The sequence below is a fragment of the Lontra canadensis genome, unplaced genomic scaffold (assembly GCF_010015895.1).
Source record: "Lontra canadensis isolate GAN:19392208 unplaced genomic scaffold, GSC_riverotter_1.0 scaffold52, whole genome shotgun sequence".
NCBI lineage: Eukaryota > Metazoa > Chordata > Mammalia > Carnivora > Mustelidae > Lontra > Lontra canadensis.
In genome coordinates, this window is record NW_022631046.1 from 1,465,523 (window position 1) to 1,492,552 (window position 27,030).

Genomic DNA, 27,030 nt, shown 5'->3' on the forward strand with positions numbered 1-27,030 from the left:
CCACTTCCAGCGAGGGCTGGTGCCCACTGAGAAAGTTCAGATTTGAAAAAAGCAGAGGAGAAGAGGAGGCACAGCAACTTTACTCCTGGTAGATCTGACTGACATGAAAGACGGGGAGCAAAATCCTGAGCTTAGAACCCAGGCTCAGAGTGCAGAAAGAGATCACTAGTAGCCTCAAAGACAGAATAGAACGGTGGAGCAAAGAAGGGAATGGTAGCCTGGGGGCGATAGACTGCGCCTGCGCAGATAAAATCCCAATTAGAACCTGACTTAATAAACTGGGTCTTTTTGCCAGCCGTTGGTTCCTCAGGACACTGACCCCTGCGGCCCTGAGCAAGCTGACTGGTTGGATTTGCAGAAAGGAAGGAAAAAGAATGAAGATTAGGGGTGGCTTTAAAAGCCCGCTGAGGAGGGAAGAGTTATGCCGGGTTGGGTAGAAAGTATTTATGGAAGTGCTACGGTCAATTTCCAGGAAGGTTATCCTCAAAGCATCAGGCAGAAAAAGCTCAGGTAGATCTCACAGAAGGAGGGATAGCCTCCAATCTGATTTTGTCCTTCTTCTTGTGACTTTGAGAAACGATTTAATTATTATTATTATTTTAATTAGTATTATTTTAAATGCATTATTAATGCTCCAAGGGCTAAAGCTGTGTCATTACCATAAACTCCATCTCAGCCTCTCAAAATCTATTTAATGCAGCTTTTGGCAACCAGAGACCCAACTTCTTGCCAAAAACTGCAGATTAAGCATTCGTTATGGGAGTTTGCCATTAGCTGTTCCTTCTGTTATGGGCACAAGTGGTTACATGTCCCCAAACACAGCATTCCGTGTAATAGATTTGCGTTTGCAGGAGGCTCCAGGGATATTAAGTGTGCTTGGTGACACCTTGCACCCATCCCTCCAGCCACTACAATCAAAAATGGGTTTGAGGTGTGGGATAGGAACCGTTTACTAAGCAGCTATCCTCCTTGGCTTCCCTGTAGTTTTTCTTCTATGAGCTGGATCTTTATCGGTACACAAGTACCCCAGAGCTTGCATCATATGTCTCTCATTTAAAATACATCGAATGTTTTTCAGGAAATTTAGCGTTCTTAAGACGCATATTTATAAACAAGCTGACAGAGCTCTGCGACGTAACTAAGTTTAAGGAGTTGTTTTGTGTTTCCTCAAGTCAGCAAGGCGTTATTCTTGCTGCTGGGAAATTTTTAAAAACCTATTAAATGACCATTTCTTTTATCTTCATGTTTACTGCAGAAGATCAGACTTGCAGAATATCTCTGAAGGTTAGGTACAGAGGGGCTAGGGGAGAATAAAAAATCATCACCCCACGCAGAAATGAGTGGATAAATGGACACCCAACTTTCCGGCAAGGACAGCTAGAGAACTAGCTAGAAAGTGCCCGGGAAGAAGCGCAAGGCTGCTACTCTGCCTTAAGTGTGGTTCTGTCACCTGGGGTAACCTCCTGCCAGCATTTCCTTGTTGGTTTTTTGTTGTTGTTGTTATTGTTTGTTTTTGTTTTGTTTTTTTTTTTCCTTCCAGCCTATGGTGCCAGGGTTGTTCTTGCGTACCGATACAGTCTGGCTATCTCCCGGAGCTCAGCCCCGGGAAAGTTTTTTGACCGCGCCCCCTTGAGATTTAACAGTTCGCTGTTGGTGCCGGCCGCAGGGCTTGGGAAATAGTAATAAGAAGACAGCAAAAGCTGTGTAATTCCAGGGATAGTGTCAACTCTCGAGAACCCGACAGCGCACTCAAGGCCACGCTGAGCGGGGCGCCACGTGAACGGAGCTTGTGCCCCCAGCCCCCTCTCGGGAGAAAGGTCCCGGGCGCAAAGAGGCTGCTCCTCCCGGCGTCCGTTCTGGCTCGGTTCGCCCAGGTCTGGATGTTCCAGGCCTGCCCGCTTCCAGGGCCGTGCTAACTAAGAAGCCCCGCAGAGGTGCGCAGAGCTCCAAGGTGGTTCCTCCGAGGCTGCGGGCCTGTCCTGGCCTCGAAGAGGGTCTACCAGGGAGTCTTGCGCCAGCCAGGGCCGCAAGAAGCTGGACATTTCCAAACCCATCAGAATGCTTGCCAGGGTTAGGTCTGGCTTCACTACTCTCAGAGTCGGGGCTGCCCAGCGTGTCCAAGGCCGTGGGGTCGTTTCCAGGCTGGCCTAGGGAAGCGCCACGGGCGCTGCGAAGGCCTGCGCGAGAAAGGCTTGTCAGGACCCTCGAACGCAGTCCTTCCTGGGAAGGTGCAGTGCATAGTCCCAATTTGTGGGAGCTTTTCACCGTATTTGCCAACTCAAGAGCCCGTTGCAAATGGCTGCCTTTTCGTGCCCAAGGCACTGAACGTATTTCCCTAAGACGCCGCGGGCTTCTCGGAAGCCAGAGTCAATCCCAAAGCCACTCATAGGGGATGTCAACCCCGCAGTGCTGCCCTGCCCTCAGGGAGCGGCCAGCTCCCCGCCCAACCTAGCATTCCCCACCACCCTTCCCCGGGTCCAAACCCAAACCCAGGCCCAGGCCGTGCCGGCGCCCGAAACGCCGCCTAGCTAGTGCGCCCAGCTCCGCGCTCGCCCCTCGCTCCCGGCAAGCGCAGTTCACAGTAATTCCACCCCACCTTTTAAAACTAATTGTTTGAAAAACCACGCTGAAGGCCTTCCTCTTTCATAAGCCTTGTGTAACGAGCGTCCCTCTGGCCTATACTAAAGGCCCTTTGGGGGAGGCTCTTTTCCTAACAGGTTTTCCTAAAATCTGGATCGAATGATAAAATCGTGGACCAAAGGGAGCGTTGGGAGGAGAGTGAAGAAGTAGATTGGTATTGGCATATTGCTTTCAATGCCTCTGGCTCCGCTTTCCTCTCCTACCCATCGCAAGCACGTCCACAAGCCGCGGCGTTCCAGAAAGAAAGGAAAGGCCAAGGCTCGTGAGCGCAGAGAGCGCCGGACGCGGAGCTCCTCCGGGTTAGAAGCAGAAGCCGCTCCACCGCGGCCGACCCAGGGAAGAGCTGCCCACGTAACTGGCTTCTTGCGACTCGGGTTAATGTGGATCTTCCACATAAACGATTTACGGATGAAATAAAAGCCCTTTAGAGTAATACTTCCTTTCAAGTTCTTAAGACGCCTCTAAATCTTTCTGGTAGTGAGTGGCCGGCGTGGGGGCGGGGTGGGGAGCGGGTGTCGCGCAGCCGGCCCGGAAGGGCGCAGAGAGCAGGGAGTGGAGGGTTAACTGCTTTGCGATCTCACCAAGCTCTTCCGAAATGCCAGTCCGCTGTCGCGGCGACAATGTTTCTGGGTGTCGGGGGCCTCGTCCCTCCTGGCATTTGTCTGAAATGGAGCTGTCTGTCTAACCTAGGCCTGGACGCGCCCTGCCCGGGTAAGTGGGGGAAGGTGGGGGTGGGGTGAGGGCGGAGAGGGACCCTGGGTGGAGTTAGTCGCCTGCCTATTTTCATATTCATTAGAACTGGGAGGTTGCCCGTTGAGCCCAGCTGAGTTTCAAGATATAAAAGCAACTTCGGGTGCCCCCTTTCCATCCCGGACGTATTAAAGGGCTCGGAGCCGGGAAGCTCCCGGCGCCGCCGCGCTCGCTTCCCCTTCCCTCCTCGGCCCTCCCTTCTCCCGCCCACTTGCTCCCTCCCCCAGCGCTCTCCAGCCTCCGCGCCCCAGGAGCTCCGCGACAGCCTTCCAGGATTATGGAGTTTCTGAGCGAGAAGTTTGCCCTCAAGAGCCCGCCGAGTAAAAACAGTGACTTCTACATGGGCGCAGGAGGCGCGTTGGAGCACGTTATGGAGACGCTGGACAATGAGTCCTTTTACAGCAAAGCGTCCGCGGGCAAATGCGTGCAGGCCTTCGGGCCCCTGCCCCGCGCCGAGCATCACGTGCGCCTGGAGAGAGCCTCGCCTTGTCAGGAGAGCGGCGGTGAGTCGCCTGCCCGAGCCTCGGCCACCCTTCCGCAAACCCGAAGTGCGGGGAAGTGTCGGGACAGGCAAGCGGGGAGGAAGGAGGGAAGGATGGAAGGAAGGAAGGAAGGAAAGGGGGAGCGAAAGAGTCCGGAGGGCGGAGGAAGGCAATGGAACAGAGAGCGTTTTAAGAAGCGGTGTTTGGCTGCCGCCGACTTGGAAGGGCAAAGGAAGGACGAGGCGCTAGATTGCCTCCGCGCGGTTCTCTTTTAGCTGTCGAGTGCTGTCCCTTCTGGGTCCCGGACTCCCTCTGTCCAGGACCCAGGCGTAAACTGATAGGGCGGTAAAGAGAGTGTAATTGAGTCAAGACAGCGCTCTCCCTCTGTGAGCCCGACGCGCTGCCCTCGCAGACGGAGCAGAAATCGATCATAGCTCGTTAGAGGATGTCACTGTTGTCACGAATAAGAAACTTTGAGTTCCTTTAGGTGAAAAACCTTTTAAGAAAAGTTTCCCAAGACGTAGCAGTATTTCTCTTTGTGAGATTGGAAGATCGGTAGATTAGCTTGTGTGAAGTTGTGACTTCTGATTCTTTGGGTTTGCAATACAGTACATATAATTTTTTTTTCCCCTAAACACCACATCACTTTCAGTAGCTTCGGATAAAGAATTCCCAATATAAGCACTCACTCCCGAACTCTGTATTGTCTATTTTTCTGACTCCACATTAAAAGTCACCTAAGAGCCCTCTCTCGGAATGCTTCTGGGTGAAATCTTCAACTTTGAACGGCCAAGTATCTCAAAGTCAAAATGTTATCAAAACAAACCATCTATCTTTTCTATCTTGTAACCCAATACAAACCTATTTTTTTAAGATTGAGACAGCTAAAGCAAGTTTACAATTCCAAGAGGACTTTTCCTTATCATTGTATATATTCCACAGTTAAGCTGTAAGGAGCGGGTTGCTTTAAAATAACAAACGAATTAAGTGTGAAATATTTACAACAAGCCTCCCGCCCCCTGTTTTAATGGAGAGTCAAAATCCAGCAAGGTACTGGCTCATAGGATCTCATTTTCTAAATACTTTGTACACAGTAAGTTAAAAAAAAAAAAAAAAACCTCCTATCTTTTGCTAATTCCGCGTTGCAAATTACTTTTGACTTGAAAGGTTGAACCAAAAATATAGGTGGGAAGGACAGAGAAAATCAGTTAAATCGTTTGTCATTTATTTAGAAAGACACACGCAATTAATTTTTATTTTTGGTATGCTAATTTTTGGCTTCCTAGTTGTATTTCAGACTGCAGTATCTTTATTTTTGGAATTCTTACATGTATACGTAAAATTATTCGAATGGACAGGATTTAAAAAACAAAAAAACGATTCTCTGACGTCCTAACAACTGCTGGATAGGACTACATCCTATTTTAAATTGTCGGGAATCCAAAATAAGAAGAGAAATAGGTGATTTTTGATACCTTAACAACTTTTTAACAAATATCACACTTTTAGGTTGAATTTTATTGGAAAGTATTAAGCAAGATGAATGTAGGCAAAGTTCGCTAAATTTAGGAAAGCTCCTGTCTTTCTCCTGAGATGCCCTTAGCCTCACGGCTGCTTCCCCTCCCCCATCCCTAATTACCGAAGTTCCCCTATTTAACTCAGCCCTAGACAAAACCTTATTGTTAATCAGTCATGGCTCTTCTTTATATCTAGTTTTACATCACATCTTTTGCATAACAGATATTAAGCATTTAAGTTATTTTAGGTCTTAAAGTTCAAAACATTGGTATAATGATTAGAACAGTTGCTAAAATACATTATGAGACAATTTAAAAACAGATAAAAATGAAAAAAGTATGGCAGCTCCTTGGAAATTATTGTTCCAGCTCGGTTCTTTACTTTTTCAAAAACTCTTTCCAGTTTTATTACGTGCGTCCATTGCATGTCTGTGTGTGTGTGTGTGTGTGTGTGTGTGTGGCACCATGTGATAGATTTTTGTTTTATATCATATTGCAAGCATGCAATCAAATCTGGAGGAAATCACTGAGAGTAAAACACTCCTAAACAGAATGAGAGATGACATCTTTTGTAATCTTTTAATAGATGTTTTAATGTCTCTGCTTTAGGGAAAAATAAAGCTTTTTGTCTTAAAACATATTTTATGACCTAATCATATATATGAGCTATTGAGAAAGAATCACAAGTGAGTTTTTACACTAAAGAAGTCAACTTAAATTTTATTCTGTTCTAAAAGAAGCACTTCCGGAAACTGACATGAAAGTCATTAATTTAGCAGGTCACTTTTTGAAAAAAACGTTAAAAAGCAGACATGAATATACAGTCAAAATATTCAACATACAGTAGAAAAAAACATATCTTAAATCTGTAGTCCATACCTTTTGTGTGGAGCAGGAAGATAACTTTTGGGAAGAGTTTGGATTTGGGTTTAGAAAAATTATTTTTAAAATTGAAAATTTTCAATTTTTACAAATTGAACTGTATTGAGCCATGTAAGTAGCTCAATTTTGTCTGCTGTGAATAAATACATACACTACTTATATTAAATATGGTTCACTTTTCAAAGATTAAGCTCAATTTTTTTAAAAAATCTAGAACATCTTTTAATTTGATCACCTTATTTGATTCTAAATTATGTGCATAATCATTATTACGTTAGCCCTGTAAAATAGAACTGTAAAATCTGGTAAATTATTTGAGTTCCATGTCACACATTTTGAAATGGCTTTAAACCTGCCCAAAGTGGATTAATAATAGTACAAGATATGATGTTTGATTAATACTGGCACGGTAAATCATTAACAGACCGCCTTCCGATGCTGTAAATTATTCAACTTAATTTCTTCATTGAAATGTTTCACAATCCTCAGAACTGTTGTTTTCCCCCCTCTGGGTACAGTGAACTATGGGATCACTAAAGTAGAAGGACAGCCTCTTCACACCGAACTAAATAGAGCTATGGACAACTGTAACAGTCTCCGGATGTCTCCCGTGAAAGGGATGCCAGAAAAGGGAGAACTGGATGAACTTGGGGATAAATGTGACAGCAACGTATCCAGCAGTAAGAAGCGGAGACACCGAACCACCTTTACCAGCCTGCAGCTGGAGGAGCTAGAGAAGGTCTTTCAGAAAACCCATTACCCGGATGTATATGTCAGAGAACAGCTTGCTCTGAGGACAGAGCTCACGGAGGCCAGGGTGCAGGTAGGAGCCAAATGAAGGCCTTGGGTGTGTGTTGGGAGTGAGAGATACTGTTAGAATAATTCAGCGGTTGCATTTTGCCACAAAAGAAGAAACTGATTCTCCAACTAAAGGTATAGAACAATGTACTATATGCATGTAGGTCTACTAAAATTTCTTTTTCCTTGCAAAGAATTTAATCACTCACACAAAAACCTAAAAGAACACTTGACTTATTACATAGGCATACAAATTAATGATTATTAAAAAAAACCAGAACATCATAAATATCTCTAATTTAAATATTAATTTTTAAAGGGCAAAAACCCAGAATCATAGCTATCTATTTACTAATACATTTATTTTATTTTGTTTTTTTTCTATTTTATCAGACATTAAGGTTCTTTTTACATTACACACCAGGTAATTGGTAAATTCTTTGTGTAAGGGCCCATAGATCTATAATTTTATTAGGTTGGGGTTATAATAAAACAAAGAAAAAAATGAAACAATCTTACAAATTTGCAATTGTTACATATACAATAACTTATTTTTACTACACATAAAGGTCATATAGCTCACTTATAATTTTTCTAGCTCTAATAGTTGCCTTGCCATTCCATTTTAACTTTTAAATGTAGATAGTTTGTATCTTTTTTGCAGAAGCAATAGAAATAATGCTCTTAAAGTAATTTAAAAATATATACTCAATTATATTTTAAGTTATACTCAAATCATCAAATTGGGTGGCACAATATACTAAACTTTTTAAATCATTTGAAAAAAATTATATTAAGTAAATTTCTATCTCTTAGGCATATTTTATTTTTACTAGAGGTGGTATTCTTAAACAACATTTTATTGGTTCTCAAGTAACAACAATTTCAGGGAATTGTCTGTTTCTTTGTGCGTTTTTACTATGCCAAACAGGAGAATATTAGAGTTTGCAATTCCCATACAGTATAAGAATAGAGAAATGAATAAGATAGTGAAGAATTTTGTCATGAGAGTAATAGTGTTTCTTCTGAAGATTAAGCCATTGCAAGGCCATTTCATCATTAAAGGCAACATTTTGTGGTGTGGGAATACCAAGCAGCAGGATTTTTCTTTAGCTTGTAGAGAGAATAGTTTATTTTAGTTCAGGAAGTAAATATACAGAAAGTTGATGCTAATGAAGAATTCTGAATTGTCAAGTGTTAACATCAGTCCCATATGTGTGCTGTTTTATTTTTATTATTATTTTTTGCCTTGTGTTCATATATTTGCATTAGTTACACTTGTAACCATAGAAAAATTTGTTTACTTATAGAGTGATCAGCTATGCGCAATGGATGTTTTCGCCTTAACATTTCATCAACTCCTGATTAATTTTTGTCTAAAAACATGCACAGAGAGCCAACCTGAATGTAATTTACTCAGGTTTTCTCTCTGGCTTTTCATATCAGAGCGATAATTCATACCTATTTTAAGGAGATTGTAAAGATCTCTTTTCTCAATGAAAAAAAAAAGAAAAACTTCATTACTAAATTCCCTTACTATACTCCTAGTGTCTGTGAAGACAGGGAGAAAATATTTTATGTTTTGTTTTGTTGTTGTTATTATGGGCCCTAGGCATTGTGTGTAATACACCTTTACCAGCAGTGTTCTAAGAAACCATACTAAACAGGTAGCTCTCATAGCCTTATTTTAATTGCTGGAAACTAAAGTCCCACCTTAAATTTGCAGCACATGCTTGCATATTGAACTGAGGCTTAATATGTATGCATAAGTATGATGGTAAAGATAGAGAAGATTATAATTGATTATGAAAAAGTAAAAATTTTAAGTAAATTTTAACAGTCTGCACTTTGATAATGTGATTTCCAGCTTCTTTTGTAAGTATTTCGTATTCTGAACATAGTTCAGAAGAGCTGAAGAGCTTCCTGACAGCTGCTTGTGAAATGTCTACTCAAAAATATCAAATAACACATACTGAATATAACTTTTTGTGTTTCCCTTTAATCCATTAAAATATTAAGTGAAGATTCTGGAGAGTTCCACATGTGAATTAGTGATGAGGAAGATGGTTATTATGATAAATATTATTAGTATAGAAATAGAGAAATTTGGATGAGAGCTTAGTGATTCTATAGAGGCTCTAGTAACTCATAGGCTTTCTTGAACATGGGTATATCTTCCCATTTATCTTATTATTTGTGTTACCTATAAGTCTCTTATATTGGAAAAATGATTTGGAGATTTTTGAGCATTTCTTATAAGGGAAGATAAGTATTATAAATGGTGTAATTTATGTACTAAGCACATTTGTATATTTTAAAACCAGAGTTCAATTTCAGATGGTTCCATTTTACCTATAGTCTTTATCATGCTCAATCTAATATGTGATCTTAATATTTTCTGTTTCTAAATAATTATTTCTGCCAGTACCATATGTTTGGATGTAATCTTTGTGTTTAAATTTTTCTAAGATTATCTAAGGTATGGGTACAACCCAACACAGTCTTCACTCTGTGACATGTTCTAAAGATAATTGTTTTGACAGATCCAGATATTAATTTGGTTATAGTTTGGCTGGGTTAATGTTATGTGCATAACCCCATACTAAAAAACCATGAATGTCTTCCAGATTTGCAGCATTCTCTGAGAGGAAGATTATCTATGATAATTTGGAGACATAAGGAGTCTTCAAAATCATATAATCTAATTCCTTTTTATTTTCCAAAATAAAAAAAAAAAACAAACCCAGAGTCTGAGACATAGTAAATATTTTTTTTTTAAAGTATCTCCTCCCTTTCTATTAATTTATATTGCCTCATGGACATACCACTTACCAGGGTGAAATAGAAAGTAAAACTTGTGGCTACTTTTGTGACATAAATTTCTTTCTTAGTGATTTTGTACACCTGGTTTGTTCTTTCTGATCTGTGTCTTTTAACAACACCATTGCATTTTCAAATATTCCTCAGCTAAAATTCTACTTTTTAAAAAAATTAGGTTTGGTTTCAAAATCGAAGGGCCAAGTGGAGAAAAAGAGAACGTTATGGCCAAATACAACAAGCTAAAAGCCATTTTGCTGCCACCTATGATATATCAGTTTTGCCAAGGACTGACAGCTATCCACAGGTATGGTAAACGTCACAGAATACTGATCGCGAAAAATAGATGTGGTTTGTATATTCCTAAAAGAAATATTATCATTGGCTTTATTATGTCTGATGCAATAGTCAAGAATGAAAATGTTAACCTCCAGAAGACTTTTTGCATGTTTGTTAGATGCTTATTTTACTAAAAATTTATTTCATTATTATTTACTTTTAGAGCCATTTGTTCAAAAATATTTTAGGGTCCCTTCCTTATCACACATTGCCAACAACTGAAGTAGCATCATTCATAGTATAAGCCTTTTAATTAGTCTACATTTTAACTATTCAGACTTATTTCCTTTGTTAACTTTTTTAACAAATAAATAAAGCATTGCTTGGCATGCTGTTTCTGTGGCTAATGTTTTATGAGCCATCCCCTAACCTAGTGCCTGGTGTGGTCTATGAAACCTTCAGTTCCACCTAAAAATATCTCTTTTTCTATGTTGTCTTTCTAGCTTTGTTTCTAGTCCATTGTTTCAGGGAAACATTTAGCCTTTGGTTACTTAAAACATATATAGTATTAGTACTGAAGATCATTTAAAAAATTTACCACATTTAAAAACACATCCACCGCTTTCTATGGGAGTTCTCATCTCATTTTAAAGAGCATGTAGAAATTCCTTTTCTTCTCATTATTTCCCTTTAATTTTGAGGCTTTTTTTTTTTCTTTCTCACAGTTTGTAATTCATGTAAACAAGATACATTTTATCTTTTTAATTGGACATTCATTTTTCCTATTCCTGAGTTACAATATTCAGAACTATATTTGATACATGATAAGGAACACTTGTGTTATAAGGAGTGAGATATTTGTTATTTCATTCCTTACTGTTTAAGGATATACATTGTTACAGACCATTTTGAAAACAAATATGTAACATATATGCTCGGGGAAGACCTTGACAGTCCAGTAACCAAATCTTTGCAACCTCAAACTGAAAGGTATTCATTTACTTCAACTCTAAGTTCATACCTAGTGAGCACAAATTCAGTCCTTTAGCTTTGTGCATCCTTCTATTCTGATGCTTTTTATGATTCTTAAAAACCTATTTTGAGAGCTTCACCCTTCCAGATAAATTCACCAAATTTATTAATGTATTATCATATGTGAGTAAAAGCCTCAGAGATCACCTGGTTCCGTCCTTCTAAACGTTAGGAAACGAGACCCATGGGGAGTTAAGGAATCAGCCCGTGATGACAGCAATGACCCGTGATCACAGGAGTGTCCTCACAGGACAGCCTGTGAAGGGCTGCTGCAGCTAAGCCTTGCCACTGCAGTCTACTAGAAGACGACAGGAGCTTTCGGAATAAAGGTCCATACCTGCCCTCAGGAGAACCTTGTTTTTCTTACTCTAGGAATTTATCTTAAAGGAGTTCCTTTTTTTCCCTCCAGTTTAAAAGCATATATATATATATATATATATATATATATATGCCTTTAAATATATAATAAATATTATATATTATATATATACACATGTCTTTAAATATATAATAAATTATATATATATACATGCCTTTAAATATATAGTAAATTATATATATATATATATATATATATATATATATATATATTCTGCTCCTTATCAACATAGGGCAAATGAGCTTTGATTCACCCAGTAGTTTTGAGTGTCCTAGTTGAGTAGTGAACAAAGTGCTGTGAGGAAGTCTCCCTGGTAGGTTCTAAGCTCCATGAGAGCAGGCACTGTGGTGGGTTTGTGATTGTTAACACAGCCATGACCCTTATAGGATCAGGCCGTGTTCTGAGAGGGTTACATGGAGTAACTCATTTCAGCCTTATCACGATCTTACACAATAGGTGTTATTGATGAATTATCCTCATTTTCCATATGAGTAAACTGAGACACACAGAGAGGAGATACTTACCTTCATTAGGGACGAAGCTGGGATCTATCTCATCGCAGACAGTCTGGCTCCTACGTGCAAGATCTTAACCCATCCAATAGACTCTCTCCCAACGGCTGTGTTGAAAAGATTGAATAATTAATAAATGAATACCAAAGGAGCGTAAAGCTTAAGTTGCATTATGCAGGTTTGCAGTTTCGCTCAGGGGAGCAGGAACTAAACACAGAACCAGTAAAATAATAATGAATATGACCGAGATGGTGTGTATTGGCAGGTATTTGAAATATTTCGAACTACTTCACTGTGATAAATTTAGAAATAGTAAAGTTACAAATTAATGAACTTTTTTCAAATGGACTTCATATACTCTTACTAGTCAAGTGTGCTCCATCACACTTGACTACAACATACTTTTTTTTGCATCTTTTTATTTTTTCGTTTTTCGTTTTCGTTTTTTTCCTTGGAAACCCAATTTCTGTTTGTTTGTGGGTTTTTGATTTTTTTTTTCCCCACTTCCCTGTGCCTTGCTGGTGGTTGCCTTATCTCTAACTTACCTTTCTTCTTCAGTGCAACATAAAACATTTAGAAGAGTGCTGGGCACGAACTAAACTCTTTATAAGGGCTTAATGTAACTTAATACACTCTTAGTCATTCTTTTTTCCTAGGATTATCTTGCCATTGTGTTACTTTGCCTCATAGCTTTAGAGATGGTCTGTTAGCACACCTAGGTAACCTACTAGTACTTCAAGTACTAAGTACCTCAAGCAGGAAGGGAGATGGTACAATCAAATTATACATTTGATAGTCTTTTTCACTCCAACAAAGGATTAATTTAAAAATTTCCCTTCACAAGTCATGGGAATTTTGCACTAATTTTCCCTGTGGTTTTTCCAAAATTTATGTGCATTGGTTATACCAACTCTTAAATTAAGTATGGCAACACAGGCATCACATGCTGAAGTTATTGTTTTTGAAGTTATTTTGACAGTATAATTCATCAACAGTAATAAAACAATACTGTAAAATCTATTGTAACTTTTTATATTGGTAAGTCATTAGACATTTGGTTGCCAAAAATACTGAAATCAGAATGTCTCTCACTCCCCACTGTGGGTATTGGATAAAGTCAGGAAAATTCCATCTGAACTTAAAAATATGTGGTTGACTTTTTTTTATTTTGAAGAAATAATTATGCCAAGATCATGTCTCGCAAGCTTCAGCCTAAAGGAAACTTTTTTTTTGAGCATGTGCCTTGAAAATAGAAATTATAATCAGAAAAATAAGAACCAAAACAGAATCCAACAACTTAGTGCAATAAGACACTGAGCTTGGTTACTGTTACTAATTACAGAAAAAAATATTAATTACCAAAAAGTTGGAAACTAGAAACAGGACAGAAATAAAGAACTAACAACTTGGCAGGAAAACAAAAGCACACACAGAAATACATGAAAACAGAAATGGTTGAGAAAATGGTCTCTTCAGGTCTGTTCAATGCGGATAATAATCTTGCCAATTATAAAAGTATCTCTATGTAACCTATAATAGGTTTATTTATGAATATAATTAATATTTTCTAAAGTGTTCTAAATACTTTGTTTCCACTGATCTCATTAAAAAATAGTAACAACAGCCCTACTGGTAAAATTAATACCTAGCAGTTGAGGGCTTTTTTTAACCCAGGCTTCTTTCGTATGGCCATTAACTCATTGAACTTAAGTCCAGATTTTCTGAGTGCAGGGATTCAGAGCTCTTTAAGCAGCATCACTGAGCAATGAAATATTTCAATTTTGACCCTAAAAGACCAAATCATTTTGGAAAGCAAGCATGCTTTCATTTTTTAAATATATAAAATAATGATATAAAGCGGTTAAAAAATGTAGACACTTTTTAGACTGTTTTCAGGTATTCTTTTTAAAAAAGTATTTATGTTTCAAAAAAAGATTACAACAGTATTAAGCAAATTATGTATACACTGAATAGATGTGAAAAAAAGTCGTTTCACTTCAACATTCTGGAATATCTTATGAACCCCAAACTAATCAATTCTCAGTAAAAAGAGATGATTTCTGGATCTCTGCGGTCCTTAGCAGTTCACTTTCCCTCTCTGAGTCTCAATTTCTTCCTCCGTTGAAAGAAAGAGATTACAAAGATTTTGCAGAACACTTTCAACTTAATTTTTTTTTTCTTCCAGAGTTATTTGCATTTTAGGCAACAAATATATGCTTGGTACTGTGTGAGGCACGGGGGTTATATAAATGATCCAGAAAAAATATCTTCCTTTTTGGGCAAGATTACAAACTAGGTGATATTCATACCAAATTCTGCAGACACTTCTTAATGCAACCCATACCCAGCAGACCAAAAGGACCTATGTAATTTTGTCTTAGAGTTGAAAAAGCAAGGATCTATCAAGAGTAGATTCTAATTTATTTCTAGTTTATGGACACCAAAGCATTTTTTAAAATAATTATTTTGTTGAATAAAATAGTTTTCAAGATCTAAACATTTTCTGGATGATTAGAGCCAGCCTTCATTCTTAAAAGAATCTCTAGTTTCATGACCTTAGGTTTGGCTTAGATCACATGTGCATCAACTTTATCATTTACTTTCTGGGTAAATTTGGGTAAGTCTCCTGACTTCCTTGATCTTCAGATTTTTTCTTTGTAAAACGGAGGTATTATTGGTGCAAGAGTTGGTGGTGTGGAAGATTACTTTTTCTTATTTGTGACGATTATTTTGTGACAATTAAATTGATTTCCAAACAATTGGTACAACCAAGTCATGGAACTTGAGGAGGACCAGGTGTTAATGTTTGACTGTGGGCTTCACAGCCAGGGACTTGTGGGTTCAGATCCTGACTCTGCTACTTAATAGATTTTAGAACTTTGGCAAATGAATTAACCTCTAGGCATGTTTCTCCTCATTTATAAAACGGGAATACAAGTTCATATGATGTTTGTGAAGATGAGAAACAGTAGTTTCTGCCAAGTACTTAAGACATTGCCTAGTACATAATGAGTGCTCAATAAATAGTAACAACTCTATAATAGCCATTAGTCATTACTGATTCTACAGTAGAGAGGTAGCTAAGGGGTGTGAATGTTCTGTTATTGTAGCATTTAAACTAATCCGATTTTTGAGTAAATTCACTACTTAAGAGTCTAGGGAAGATCAGATTTAGTTAAATGTACTTTCCTCTTTAAATTAAGACAACCAAATACAGTACTTTATGGAATGTTTGAGTGTATTTTTAATCCACCAAAATTATTTTCTCATGAAGAAAATATTTTCATCAAAAATTTTTAAAAGGTTTGAAGTTGTTTCCCACCAAAATTTTCCATAGGGTTTTACTTAGTGTATAGTGAGAATCATAACTAAATCTTTGTTTACATAATATACAACAGGACCCATGCAGTGTCTTGCTTTCTGTTGTTTAATGACTTAATAAATGTATGTCACTGGGAGTTTGAACATACCAAAGACTGGATTCAAGTTATAAATAATTTATATATATATGTATATTTATTTATATTATATATATTTATATATATATAGTCATTGGAGCAACTTAAAATACAGATGAACACTGTACAGTATTTCTAGTTTAATAAATTCTGTTTCAAAAATTGTAATTTACAGTTTTTTAAGGAAATGTTCATATTTCTTTAAATAGTGATTATGAAAATATTGTTCACTCTGCCCCTCTTAAGAGTAGCATTAGCTCTCTACTAATTTTAAAGGTTCCCTTAAGCTAAAGAAAGAATATGGAACTTGTCTCCTTCAGCCACTGTGGTTTAGCAATTGAAAGGCATCTGAAACAGTAAATAAATAACAAAGAATCTTTTTTTAATGTTAGTAATGTAGCTATACTTGATGCACTGTATAATAAATATTCTCATATTTGTGAAACAACCAATGAAATGGTCCCATAGTGATACAGTGAAACTTCTCTTAGGAGGAATGGAGGGACAAAAATATTAACATCATTGGGTCAACAAGTCATATTAATATGAAATTGCTAATATAATTTAATGTATAAAAATATACAAGCTGTATAATAATTTTTATGAAGAATATTTCATATATATGTTTAAGTACATATTAAAAATAAATTACATGTAACATGAAGCAGGTATTGTCAGCATTTGAGTATATTACCAAAATAAATAATAAGGCAAATGCAAAAATAAATTATTGAAGAGTGCTATTGTTGCTTATACATATAAAAACTATCTTACAGGGGATGGAGAAGAACCGGGAGGGAAATTAAGCCTGAGAAGTCTATGACAACGATCTGTAGGTTAAAATCTGCAGCACATGCTGTTATTGTTAATGTGAACTCACAATATATTTTATTTTATTTTTTATTTTATTATTATTTTTTAACCTAATTTTATTTTTTCAGTGTTCCCAGATTCATTGTTTATGCACCACACCCAGTGCTCCATGCAATACGTGCCCTCCTTAACTTAGAATATGTTTTAATTTAGAGGTTTTGCTTGCCATGTTTATTAAGCCTCATGTAACCTCTAAATTTAAAAATATTCTGTGCATATTGGATTTATATTCTAAATTATTAATTCACAAGGAAAACTTAGTTTATATTTTAATCTTTGTTTCTTATAATTGTGGATTTTGTTTTAACTGGAGAATTGTGTCATTAAAAATGAATCAAGCACTGTCAACAATGGCTATCATGCATATATTAAAATACATAAAAAATAATATGACAGTTAATTGGAAAATACTCCATGTTGATCATTGTTGCTGAATAATGAGCAAAATAGCAAATCCTATTATTTTATTCTGTCCTTAAGTGAGTTGATTTGAAAAGTGTCATTTTAGGAATATAAAGTGAGATTTCCCACTAGTCTTTTTAATGACCATAACTACCATACAGTTTAAGAATGCATCCAACACTAAAAGAAGAGAAAAAGTATGTCCTTAATGTTTCTTAGGCTTTTGACTTGGAGCACCTATTTCAAATAGTATTTAAATAATGCAAAATTTAAACACATTAATGTGATGTCATTCTGAAAATTTCCAGACATTACCATTTCTTATGAAGATTAGTGCTTTTAATATTTACACTAAAAAGATATATATATATATATATATACTTACTTTTCTGTAAGGCAGTTTTCTCAGATTTTTGTCTCATATGATTGGTATATCTTATAGTGATTTTTTTTAATGGAAAATTCACCCTTCCTTGTTCCAAATCTCTGCACACATTTCTAAGATGGAATTTTATTTAAAAAATTAAAGTAGCAACCAATATTTAATATATGACCTTTTCCTGATAAGTAATTTCTAATCACTACATCTTAATGATACTATATGTTTAAAAGGTATACTTTTGAAATTTTTGAAATGTAAATTGGTTCCAAAAAAATCTTAATAATTTTATATTATCTGTTTTTTTAATGTGAAAATTACAGCTAATAAGTAGGCACTGATGAAAATGTACCCTCATTTCTATCTTAAGTATACCAGAACGTACTCAGATAAATCTTTTCACATTGTAATTAATTTAATTGGGATTTTTTTTTTCAGATGGACAAACTTGTCAGTGTTTGAGAATTATTCACTTATTCTCTGGTAGCGAGTGAGACTTACTCACTGGTAGCAAGTTTACTATTTAGAAAAACATTTATACTCTTTCTCTCTGCCAGCAACTTCTTGATGTAGTTACTAAAAAAGTTATTAGAACCCTAAAATCAGTCAACAGCTAAAAATATCTTCAAGTTACTAAGTGTATGATTCTTATTAACATTTTATCACCCTAAATTTTAAAGGGAGGGTTATGCTAATAAAGAATTTAATGGCCTTTTAAAAAATTAAACTGCTTTTGCAGAAAGTCATGTTAGCATTTTTTAAAGAGAACATATAAAAATCTGGTCAATTATAGAAGTGATAATGTAGTAGTAAATCTATATAATAAGTTCAATAATATACAATAAATGTAAACATTCTCTCAAAGAGGAAAACCAAAAATCAACTTTGGGATTTTAATGCAAAGACGCTATTGCTAAAGCATTATTACAGATACCTCTTTGTGAATCCCTGACCTGTGTTTTTTTTTAAAGCAACCTTTAACTCCCACAGGGACATGTGTAGGCATATGGTGTGAAGGTAGTATGAGTATAGCATGTGTGTGTGGGCTGTGTGTGTGTATGTGTGTACATATGAATGTTGGTGGCAGGTAAGAGCAATCTATATAGAGAAAAGGAGTAAGGTTAAATAAATTTGTTTTAGTGGAAAAATATTTAGTTTTAGAGTTGCTTTAAAATTAGGGAATGATTGTTACTCATTGATTTCATGTTATTAAGTGTGTCTCTTAGATACAGATTAAATTCCATAGAGTAGTGGCTTCTAAACTGCAGTGACATTAGGAAATAGAATATGTGATGCTATCATGAAACTGTTTTTTATACCTCATGGTACTTTACAGCTAATGCAAAGAGAAACAAACTTGCATTTCTCTTAAAAGGTTTTTTTCAAATATGAAAAGTTGCTTACTATAATAAAATCAGTAAATATATTAGAAAAATACTCTAGGTTTAATATATTAAAATTTTGTTTTTAGTTTTGATTATAAAAGAATATATCAAGTTTCTAAGGTAAAGGTAAATGAGATTTGTAATTTATCATTCATTATTTACCATATGATTTCAACACATGAATATATATCCACAGTGAAAAACTCTTTGTGTGTTTGTGGTGTGTGTGTGTGTGTGTGTGTGTGTGTGTAAAATACAAATACATGTTGACCCTTTCTTTCCTATATATTATTTTTTAATTCCTTGGAAGAAAAATGAGTGTTAAATGAATTTTATTTCTATTTGGAAAGAATCAGACAAAACAACAACAAGAACAACAACTTTCCTCCTAAATTCAAAGTCATGGAATAATTAAAATTTAACTTATCATTTGATTAGAAAAACATTAAGGGGCACATGTTCAAAGTAGAGTGTAGTAAGTCATTCGAACCTCCATTCATGCTAATGGAATACAGTTGGCTAAGTTCCTGGACAATGCTTTGAACGGTACCCCTAGAACTTTTGTAAAACATTGTGAAGCAGGTTAAAACATGGAATGTTTTTAGATTTTCTACTTCTTTTAAATACAATAAAGAGAAAAAATGTAAAGGCAGTCTTTTTTTTTTTTTTGGCACATTGGAAAGTAAGACGTGGATATTATTTAATAATGGTATTCCTGGTTGTGAGGCTACTTACTATTTTGCAATTAGAGGCCTGAAAAAAAAAAAAAACAAACCTAAAATTTATTTGGTACTGAGCTCCACCATTGTAGGTGTCTCTGAAATAGTCCAAAAAAGAAAAGTAGTGATCCTATTTAGGAAAAAAAAATGTATTCTTTCATTCCAAAATCTAATAGCAAATATATTTCTTCTAATGAGTTAGCGAGATTTTTGTGTGGCTTCTCTATTAACAAATATATATACAGTTTTAGACAATAGGCCTTGTAGGTTCGAGAACATAGTTTTAACATGACCACTCGTATAAAAATAGAATTGGTGGAGGGGTGGAGGCCCCATAGACTGAGCCTACCTTGACAGCAGATTTATTCAACCACAAGCTCTAACAGCTTTCTTATTTGATGAAATACTGCCTTTGAGGAATGTTTAAGAAAAAGAGACTTGTGTCATAATTGCCTAAGCTATTTGAAGATTTTCACATGAAAGAAGGATGCTACCTCTTCTGTATCATTTTTAAAGAACGGAAATAGAAGTGATAGAAGAAGATAACAGCTCACTTTTTTACAGAGCTCCCCTAAAGGGAATGAAAAATTTTTAAAGAGGTGAGCTTCTTATTACAAGAATTAAATATAACTGAAAGTGTACGAGGGCTTTTTTGCCTTTTGAAGGAAGTTGGACTTCAGTAGTGTCTCCTACTCCCTGGTGATTTTCAGAATTCCTGTAATATTGTCATTGCCCTCATTTTAATACAGATCTCATAAGCCACACCCCATGCTTAATGGGTTGGAATCTCCAAGAAGATGTGTCTATGATGAAGAGTAAATACTTGATGGGAAATAAAACTACCTAGAGAAATACAGTCAATAGTGTCTGGGGATGAAATTTTCACGATAATTGTCAAGATTATACAGAACAGTGATTATGGAGCTCATATCATGAAACAAATTTAGATACATGAGCATAAATTGTCCATAAAATTTTGGTTATATCTGCAAGATGCATCAGTTCAAATTTCATATTCCTCAAGTTTTTTTCAGTCACATAATAAATTTATATTAAGTGCTTATTATGTATTGTGTTAAGCTGCAGGATGAATAAAAAGTTATGAGCAAACATTGGGGATTTTGCTGTCAGAGAATAGAGCCTATGAACCCCCACAAAGCTAAACTTAGAAATAAGTAAATAAATAATTTCAGCTTGTAAGACTAGTTTTTATATCATTGTTGCATTTCTTAAGATTTTCTGGGTTCAGATTTGACCTCTACCATTGCAGTTACACATCTTGTGGAAGGTTCTTAAGCTCTCTGTATCTGTAGTTTTACCTTTTACAAAATGGGGCTACTAAAAGCAAAGAAGCATCTTTTAGTGTGTAGAAATGACGAGGAGTCTTCACAGTACATCTAATACCCTGCATGCAGTAATTAATTGATAGCCATTAGCTGTCTTGAGGATGATTTTGATTGTTGTCATCAGATCTTTAATCACCCAGAAGGAATGCTTCAGAGGAAGCAAAACCTCAATTCATTGGGGATATTGTCTTTTTATGATTTGGATCTAACTTTCGATATCAAAACCAAATAAAACCCTAAAGTCAGATGAAGACAAGCCAAGAATTTTTAAATGAAAGAAAGATATGGGGTGGAGGAGATAGAGATCAGGAGATAGGACATACCAGTAAAAATGTGCAACATTATCACTACCCAAGGGACTATATGGGTATCTTCTCAAATCCGACTAAAATATTGCTGTAGTAACGTGCTTTACCAGTCTGTTCTGTTAAGAAAACATTTCTTTCTATACGCTAGAAATTCTGTCACCAAAAGTAGCACATTTAACTTGTTTGATCATGTCCAGATAAGAAGTTTTGATCAAACTAAAAATACTTGTTTGTGCCAGGGAAACTGGAGATTAATATGAATTATTATGAATTATATGAATATGAATTATTATGAATTATATGAATATGAATTATAATAGATTAATATGAATTATTTTAGGGAGATTAATTAATAGATTAATATTAATTCTTTAGGGAAAGAACACTTTCTTAATTTACATTCATAGATTACTTTCCTTGCCTTTATCATCCTCATTTCCTTTTTTTAAACTTAGTTATTAAATATATTTCTATGCATTTGAAATATGAGTAGATGATTTTAATAATAAATTTCAGCAATATTATGTATAAATTGAGGAATCCTTTAACAAACTTAAAATGTAAATAATCTTTCTTTACCGCTATTTTGCCTTTCATTTATTTTTTCAAAAATAAGCAAGCAAGTTCACTTTCATTTCCTGAAAGCCCTTTTGTCAGACATGTGACTGTGGGTTTTGCAGTGTAGCACAATGTTTGATTGAATGTCAGAGGAAAGTCACCCAGATCAAGTTAGAAGAGCTAGGTTGACAGAGTAATGACATTAACAGTCCCTCTTACTGGTTTGAGATACATAACTCAGCAATCAGTGGCACCAGTCATTATATTTTGGCTCAAGTGGGATCCATTTAGTAGAATCAGCTCAAATTAAAACAACATAACCCATGGTGACTTTAAGATTAATAAAATGTGCAAACCATTATATGTTATGTCTCGCAGGTTTAATATATTTAAAGCAGCTTATAAATCTATTTATATAAATAACTATTTCTGAAATAACACTGAAGTGAGCATTGTGCCAATCTTTGAAGTCCCAACTAACAGATGAAATTAGTCGTTCAGATTTTCTCTTATGTTTGAAACTGGTTAAGCAGTCTTTTCTTGAGTGACCGAATAACATCTCCACCAGTGCCATGTAGAAGATTCAGTGACATTTTATGCTATTAATTGAAAATAAGTTGTCCTAAAAATAAGGATTTAAGTGTGAGTATTGTGAGAGTACACCAGAGGTTATATGCAGTAGACTGGAATTTTTATGTAAAAATAAATATAAGCAAACATTATTTGTATATGTGTTAAAACCAATTGAGGATATGATACTAATTATCCTGATTTTAAAAAAGGAAGCCAGATGTGATAAACATAGGTATTACTGCTCTGTTGTAATTCAAATTTTTGTAATAGTATTGCACTTTTAAAGTTTTGTTTTCTAAGGCTCAAACTCTCATTTTAACTCAGCTACTACTGTTGGCATGATTTTTCTCTGTGCTTCTCAGTAATGCATGGATCACTTTTTTTTTCCCTGTCTTAGTTTGAATAGCTGGTCTAAGATACCTCCTATTTAAAACTCATATTATACTAATTCTACTTAGTGTCTCCTTTACCTGCAAGTAAATTTAGAGAAATTTGTGTTTGTTGTTTCCTAATACTAAGAAATGTTGAATTTTCTGCACACAAGTGACAATCTAGTTTTCAGTCTTACATAAAATGTTATATAGTATTTTAATTGTACTCTTATAATATTTTTGCTAGTACCCGCATATTTTTCTCAGTTGTTTTCATTATTTGGTAATGGTCATGTTTTAGAATTTTAATTTATTTTACATGTCATAATTCTGTTGTAACCTCACCATATCATAGATAAAGCGTAGAAAAAATGTTTAAAATATGTATATATTGCTCATATTCACAGAGCTATATATTTAAGACTATAGGAAATAGAAGGCAATGAAAGACTAAACATTCCCAATAATGAGTTTGATTAAAGAATCTACAGAGTAACTATCAGGAATGGTTTCCAACAAAAGCTGCCACACTAAGTCCAACTGCAGAACTTCAGATAATGAAATTGTGTCATTGAGTTTAGAAAGATAAGCTATATTTAAACTTAAAACCGTATTTTAAACTGCTCTTCTAAACACGTGAATTTGTCGTGAATCTTGACTAAATCTAGATTTCATTTTAAAAATCATGACTATAAAAAGAATCCTCAAGAGACTGACATGTTTTGAGAGTATTTGATGTCAGATATGTGGGTTTTGGTGATCTATTACAGTATAACAGATTGGAAGAATCTTCCAAATAATTACTTTTTAGTAATCACTTTATGTACTCAGAATGTCATTACAGACCACCCAATGGGCAAACAATGACTAGTTGACAAAATTGAGTCAACGCTGTTTAACAAATGTAAAGCAACAAAAGTGAGAATGCGTAAATGTAATATTTGTTGTTTTATATATTCCAGATTCAAAACAATTTGTGGGCAGGAAATGCGAGTGGTGGTTCTGTGGTTACTTCATGCATGTTACCACGTGACACGTCCTCCTGCATGACACCTTATTCTCACTCGCCTCGGACAGATTCCAGTTACACAGGGTTTTCAAACCACCAGAACCAGTTCAGCCACGTGCCCCTCAACAATTTTTTCACTGACTCTCTTCTTACTGGGGCTACCAATGGACATGCATTTGAAACAAAGCCAGAATTTGAAAGGAGGTCTTCCAGTATCGCAGTTCTTCGAATGAAAGCCAAGGAGCACACTGCCAATATTTCATGGGCCATGTAACATACAGTACTCTTTTATTTTTCCTTTAATGGCAAAGTAAAACATTCTATTTCTCATATTTAAAGGATACCACAATAAGCTGCTGTGTGTGGAATTGCTAAAGGTCAAGATATACAGTGAGACCAGCTTAAATGAATAGTTGTTATTATTTAACATTAAAATCTAAGAATGAACCTCTGAAAAGACTAAATAGGTTTACCATCCATCAGTCTCCACAAACTCTGTTTTAGTAGTAAATTTTTTTTTCTATTGTACAAGTCGATGAAATACGACCATGCAACTTCTTAAAAGAATAAATGTATTAAACAAATTCCTCTGTTATAGATTGATTTATGTCAGTTCTGTATAACAAGAAATCCCTTGTAAAATAATATCTGATAAAGGAGGAAATGCACTGGGAAAGTGTCAAGATACCAAAGCTGTCAGGTAAATACTGAAGCAGGGTGTTTTGGGGAGTTGACTGTTATTTCTCTTTCTCTGACTCCAAGACACAATGGGCATATCCCCCGTTGCCGAGAATTTATCTGCAGGCCTAAAAGATTTTTTTACTTATAGATGTTTTAGTGAATTTCCCATGAAATAGAACTCTTCTGAAATGGCCAGCATTTGCATGAAATATTTGGGCATACTTTCCTGGAACCATGTGGCTAAAGGTGATAACTGAAATATTCCGGTGTGATTTAAAATACAGTCATGAGAATAGTTTCTATAAATGCTACCTTTTAAATGAAAAAGTCAGCACCAATTCAGTGAAAAAGCCAACACCAACCGACTTAGCATCACCCACTAGGAAAAATGTAAGTTACAAAACGTGCTGCTGCTTTTAAACTAAAAGTATGTCAATTAAAGTGTATGCACAAACTTCTAATAAATACACCAGAAGAAACTTTTTTTTGACATGTCACATTATGCTTTATTATGAAACATTTTCAGTTAAAAGAGCAGCAAATCCAAATTAATATTTATTTCTTGGGCTTATGCAAGTGCACATGTGTGTGTGTTTGTTTTTTGATATATAAGCCGTAAGCATTTTTTTGCTACTGTGGTTTTGCATAGGGAATTAAAATGTCAGAGGCTCTCTAAAATTTCTGGTGGAAAAGAAAAGAAAAATACATTGCATCTGGAAAATTGCTAACCCCTTTGATTTACTTCTCCTCCCTTTCCCCTGTCACATTCCAAGCTTTTTCAGATGAGTGAAATGTCAACCTCCTTAAAAGACTCTTAATTCATAAAGGCAAAGTAAATTAATTGAAATGAAGATGGCTCCCATGGCTTGGATCAGAGCAAGTTCTGCTCTTTGTACTCCCTTAGAATCTTCCTTGTGGTTCCTGCGGAATTTAGGGATATGCTTGGAAACCCTCTAGACTAAAAGATAGGAATAAAAGAATTCTAAAAACTAAATTTCAGAAAAGGTACTTAAATCCAGTGTCTCTTCCTAGTAGGAAAAATATTTATAGCAGTTAGACATTTTTTGTAATAAAACTTTAAAATCAAGCAGATGATGGAGATGAGTGATGTCCTAAACAAACATCCCTTGACTTCATAATAACTCTGTTCTTTATTACTTTTGGGTTCTTTCTTTTTAGTTTTCTTCCCAGGACAAACTTGTTCAACTTTGGCCCTGAGAATTATGCTTACATGCAGGAACTCTTGTTAGAGGATTGTTTAGGCAGCTGTCAAATATCCTTCATGTTTTAAAAAAGAAGGACTTCTAATACATTCATGTGTCTGGTCAATAGGAGGTTGGTAACTAAAACTTAGAGCGAAAGTGTAAGATTTTCTTTTAAAAAATTCCCAGGTTAGTAGTGTTCGTGTTCATTTTCTCCTGCTTTCTTAATTGAAATGTTAATGTCCCTCAGCTAATACATTATATTTTTAAAATGAGGGGAAAAACTCATTTTTTAATCAAGTGTGAATTTCACATCATCCCTTAGTTTTCCTACTACACTTTTTTTCTCATTGTATTCTAATAATTAGTTAGAGCTTCTGTAACTTATTCTTTTTAAATTTTAACATCTTTTTAATTGAGTTTCTATATCTGCAATGCTTTGTATAAATTTAATTCAATCAGCACTTTTTTTTTTTTTTTAACACCTACAATGTGTGAAGCACTTTTGGGGATTAAAAAAATAAATAATAGAACCATGGCTTTGTCCTCTCTGAGTTCGCAGCCTTCCTGGACTGATGCATGCATGAAGTTTACCCTCTCAGCCATGCCTCACATTTTATGATGGCAATTAAGAATTGAATGCAAATCTTGGTGAGAACATTCTAACCTTTCTTTTTCATTGGCTGGATTTTATTACATATTTAAATAAAGATATAAGAAAATGAACTTTTGGTGCAATGGGAAAGATAAAGCTAAAACAAAGAATGCATAGAATGCACTTCCTGAATTTTCTCATGCAATTTCTGCACTGAGGTTAATCTCAATTTCATATACTAGAATTCAGATTGCTCACAAATCTCAGCGCTGCCTTGGTGGCTCAATCTGTTAAGGATATGACTCTTGATTTCAGCTCAGAACATGATCTCAGGGTTGTGGGATGGAGCCCTGAGTTGGGCTCTGTGCTCTGTGTGGAGTCAGCTTGTCCCTGTCCCTCTGCTCCTCCCCCTGCTCTTTCTCTTTCAGATAAATAAGTAAATAAATAAATGAAGTCTTTAAAATAAAAGTGTTGAGCTTACACACCTAAGAGAGGAAACATTAAGGAGTGTTTTAATTCTTTTATTTGGGCTCAAATTACTAACAGAAGTGATCCTGGGAGTTTGGGTCCTTGAAGTAGTTGATCCACTTGGACATTTTTTCCCATGCCATTTTCATCCCCTACTTATCCCTTTCACACTTTTTTTTTTTTTTTTTTGCATAGACAGTTTAAGGGATGATTCTAGTACTCTTCTCTTTCTCCTGAGCAATTTGGTTAAGATTTGGTCCTCAGGAGATAAATTTATTGGGGAATTAGATAAGGTTTGCAATTTCATTCATAAACATAAAATGAAATTTCAGAAAATGGGTTGTGGATTTTTGAAGACATAATTTCCTTGAGAATATTAGTGATTATTTTCTCCTTAAATAACTTCTCATGAAATCAGAAAAAGAAAGCCACTGTAATCTTTGCCCTCATTCTTGACAACTATCCCCAAAGAATAACAGAGTTACTTAACCTATATAACCTTGAGGAAACTCATGAAATTGAGTATATAAATTACCGGAATGTATTAGCTTCGTTGTTTCAATAGGCTGTTGATTTTCTTTTTTTACCTCCAAGGAAGGGAAGAAAAGGCATACC

At 35.6% G+C, this 27,030-nt stretch overlaps 1 protein-coding gene across 2 annotated transcripts; it reads left to right on the forward strand.

Moving 5' to 3' along the window:
* The first annotated feature begins 3,226 nt into the window (after positions 1-3,226).
* ALX1 (ALX homeobox 1) lies at positions 3,227-24,025 on the forward strand. 2 transcript variants are annotated; one of them, XM_032874142.1, is made up of 4 exons: positions 3,227-3,351; positions 6,790-7,094; positions 10,065-10,193; positions 23,423-24,025. In XM_032874142.1, the coding sequence occupies exons 1-4, from the start codon at positions 3,261-3,263 to the stop codon at positions 23,741-23,743; spliced, it is 846 nt and encodes a 281-aa protein (XP_032730033.1). In that variant the 5' UTR covers positions 3,227-3,260; the 3' UTR covers positions 23,744-24,025. The 2 variants fall into 2 exon arrangements, with proteins under 2 accessions (XP_032730033.1, XP_032730032.1); XM_032874141.1 differs by lacking the exon at positions 3,227-3,351 and adding an exon at positions 3,533-3,893.
* Positions 24,026-27,030: the final 3,005 nt, after the last annotated feature.

What these genes read in the sequence shown, in the direction of transcription:
- ALX1 (XM_032874141.1), top strand. Translation starts at nt 3,668, where the DNA reads ATGGAGTTTCTGAGCGAGAAGTTTGCCCTCAAGAGCCCGCCGAGTAAA. An exon ending in TCACGGAGGCCAGGGTGCAG is followed by an intron (nt 7,095 to 10,064) that starts GTAGGAGCCAAA and finishes TAAAAAAATTAG; the next exon opens with GTTTGGTTTCAAAATCGAAG. An exon ending in GGACTGACAGCTATCCACAG is followed by an intron (nt 10,194 to 23,422) that starts GTATGGTAAACG and finishes TATATATTCCAG; the next exon opens with ATTCAAAACAATTTGTGGGC.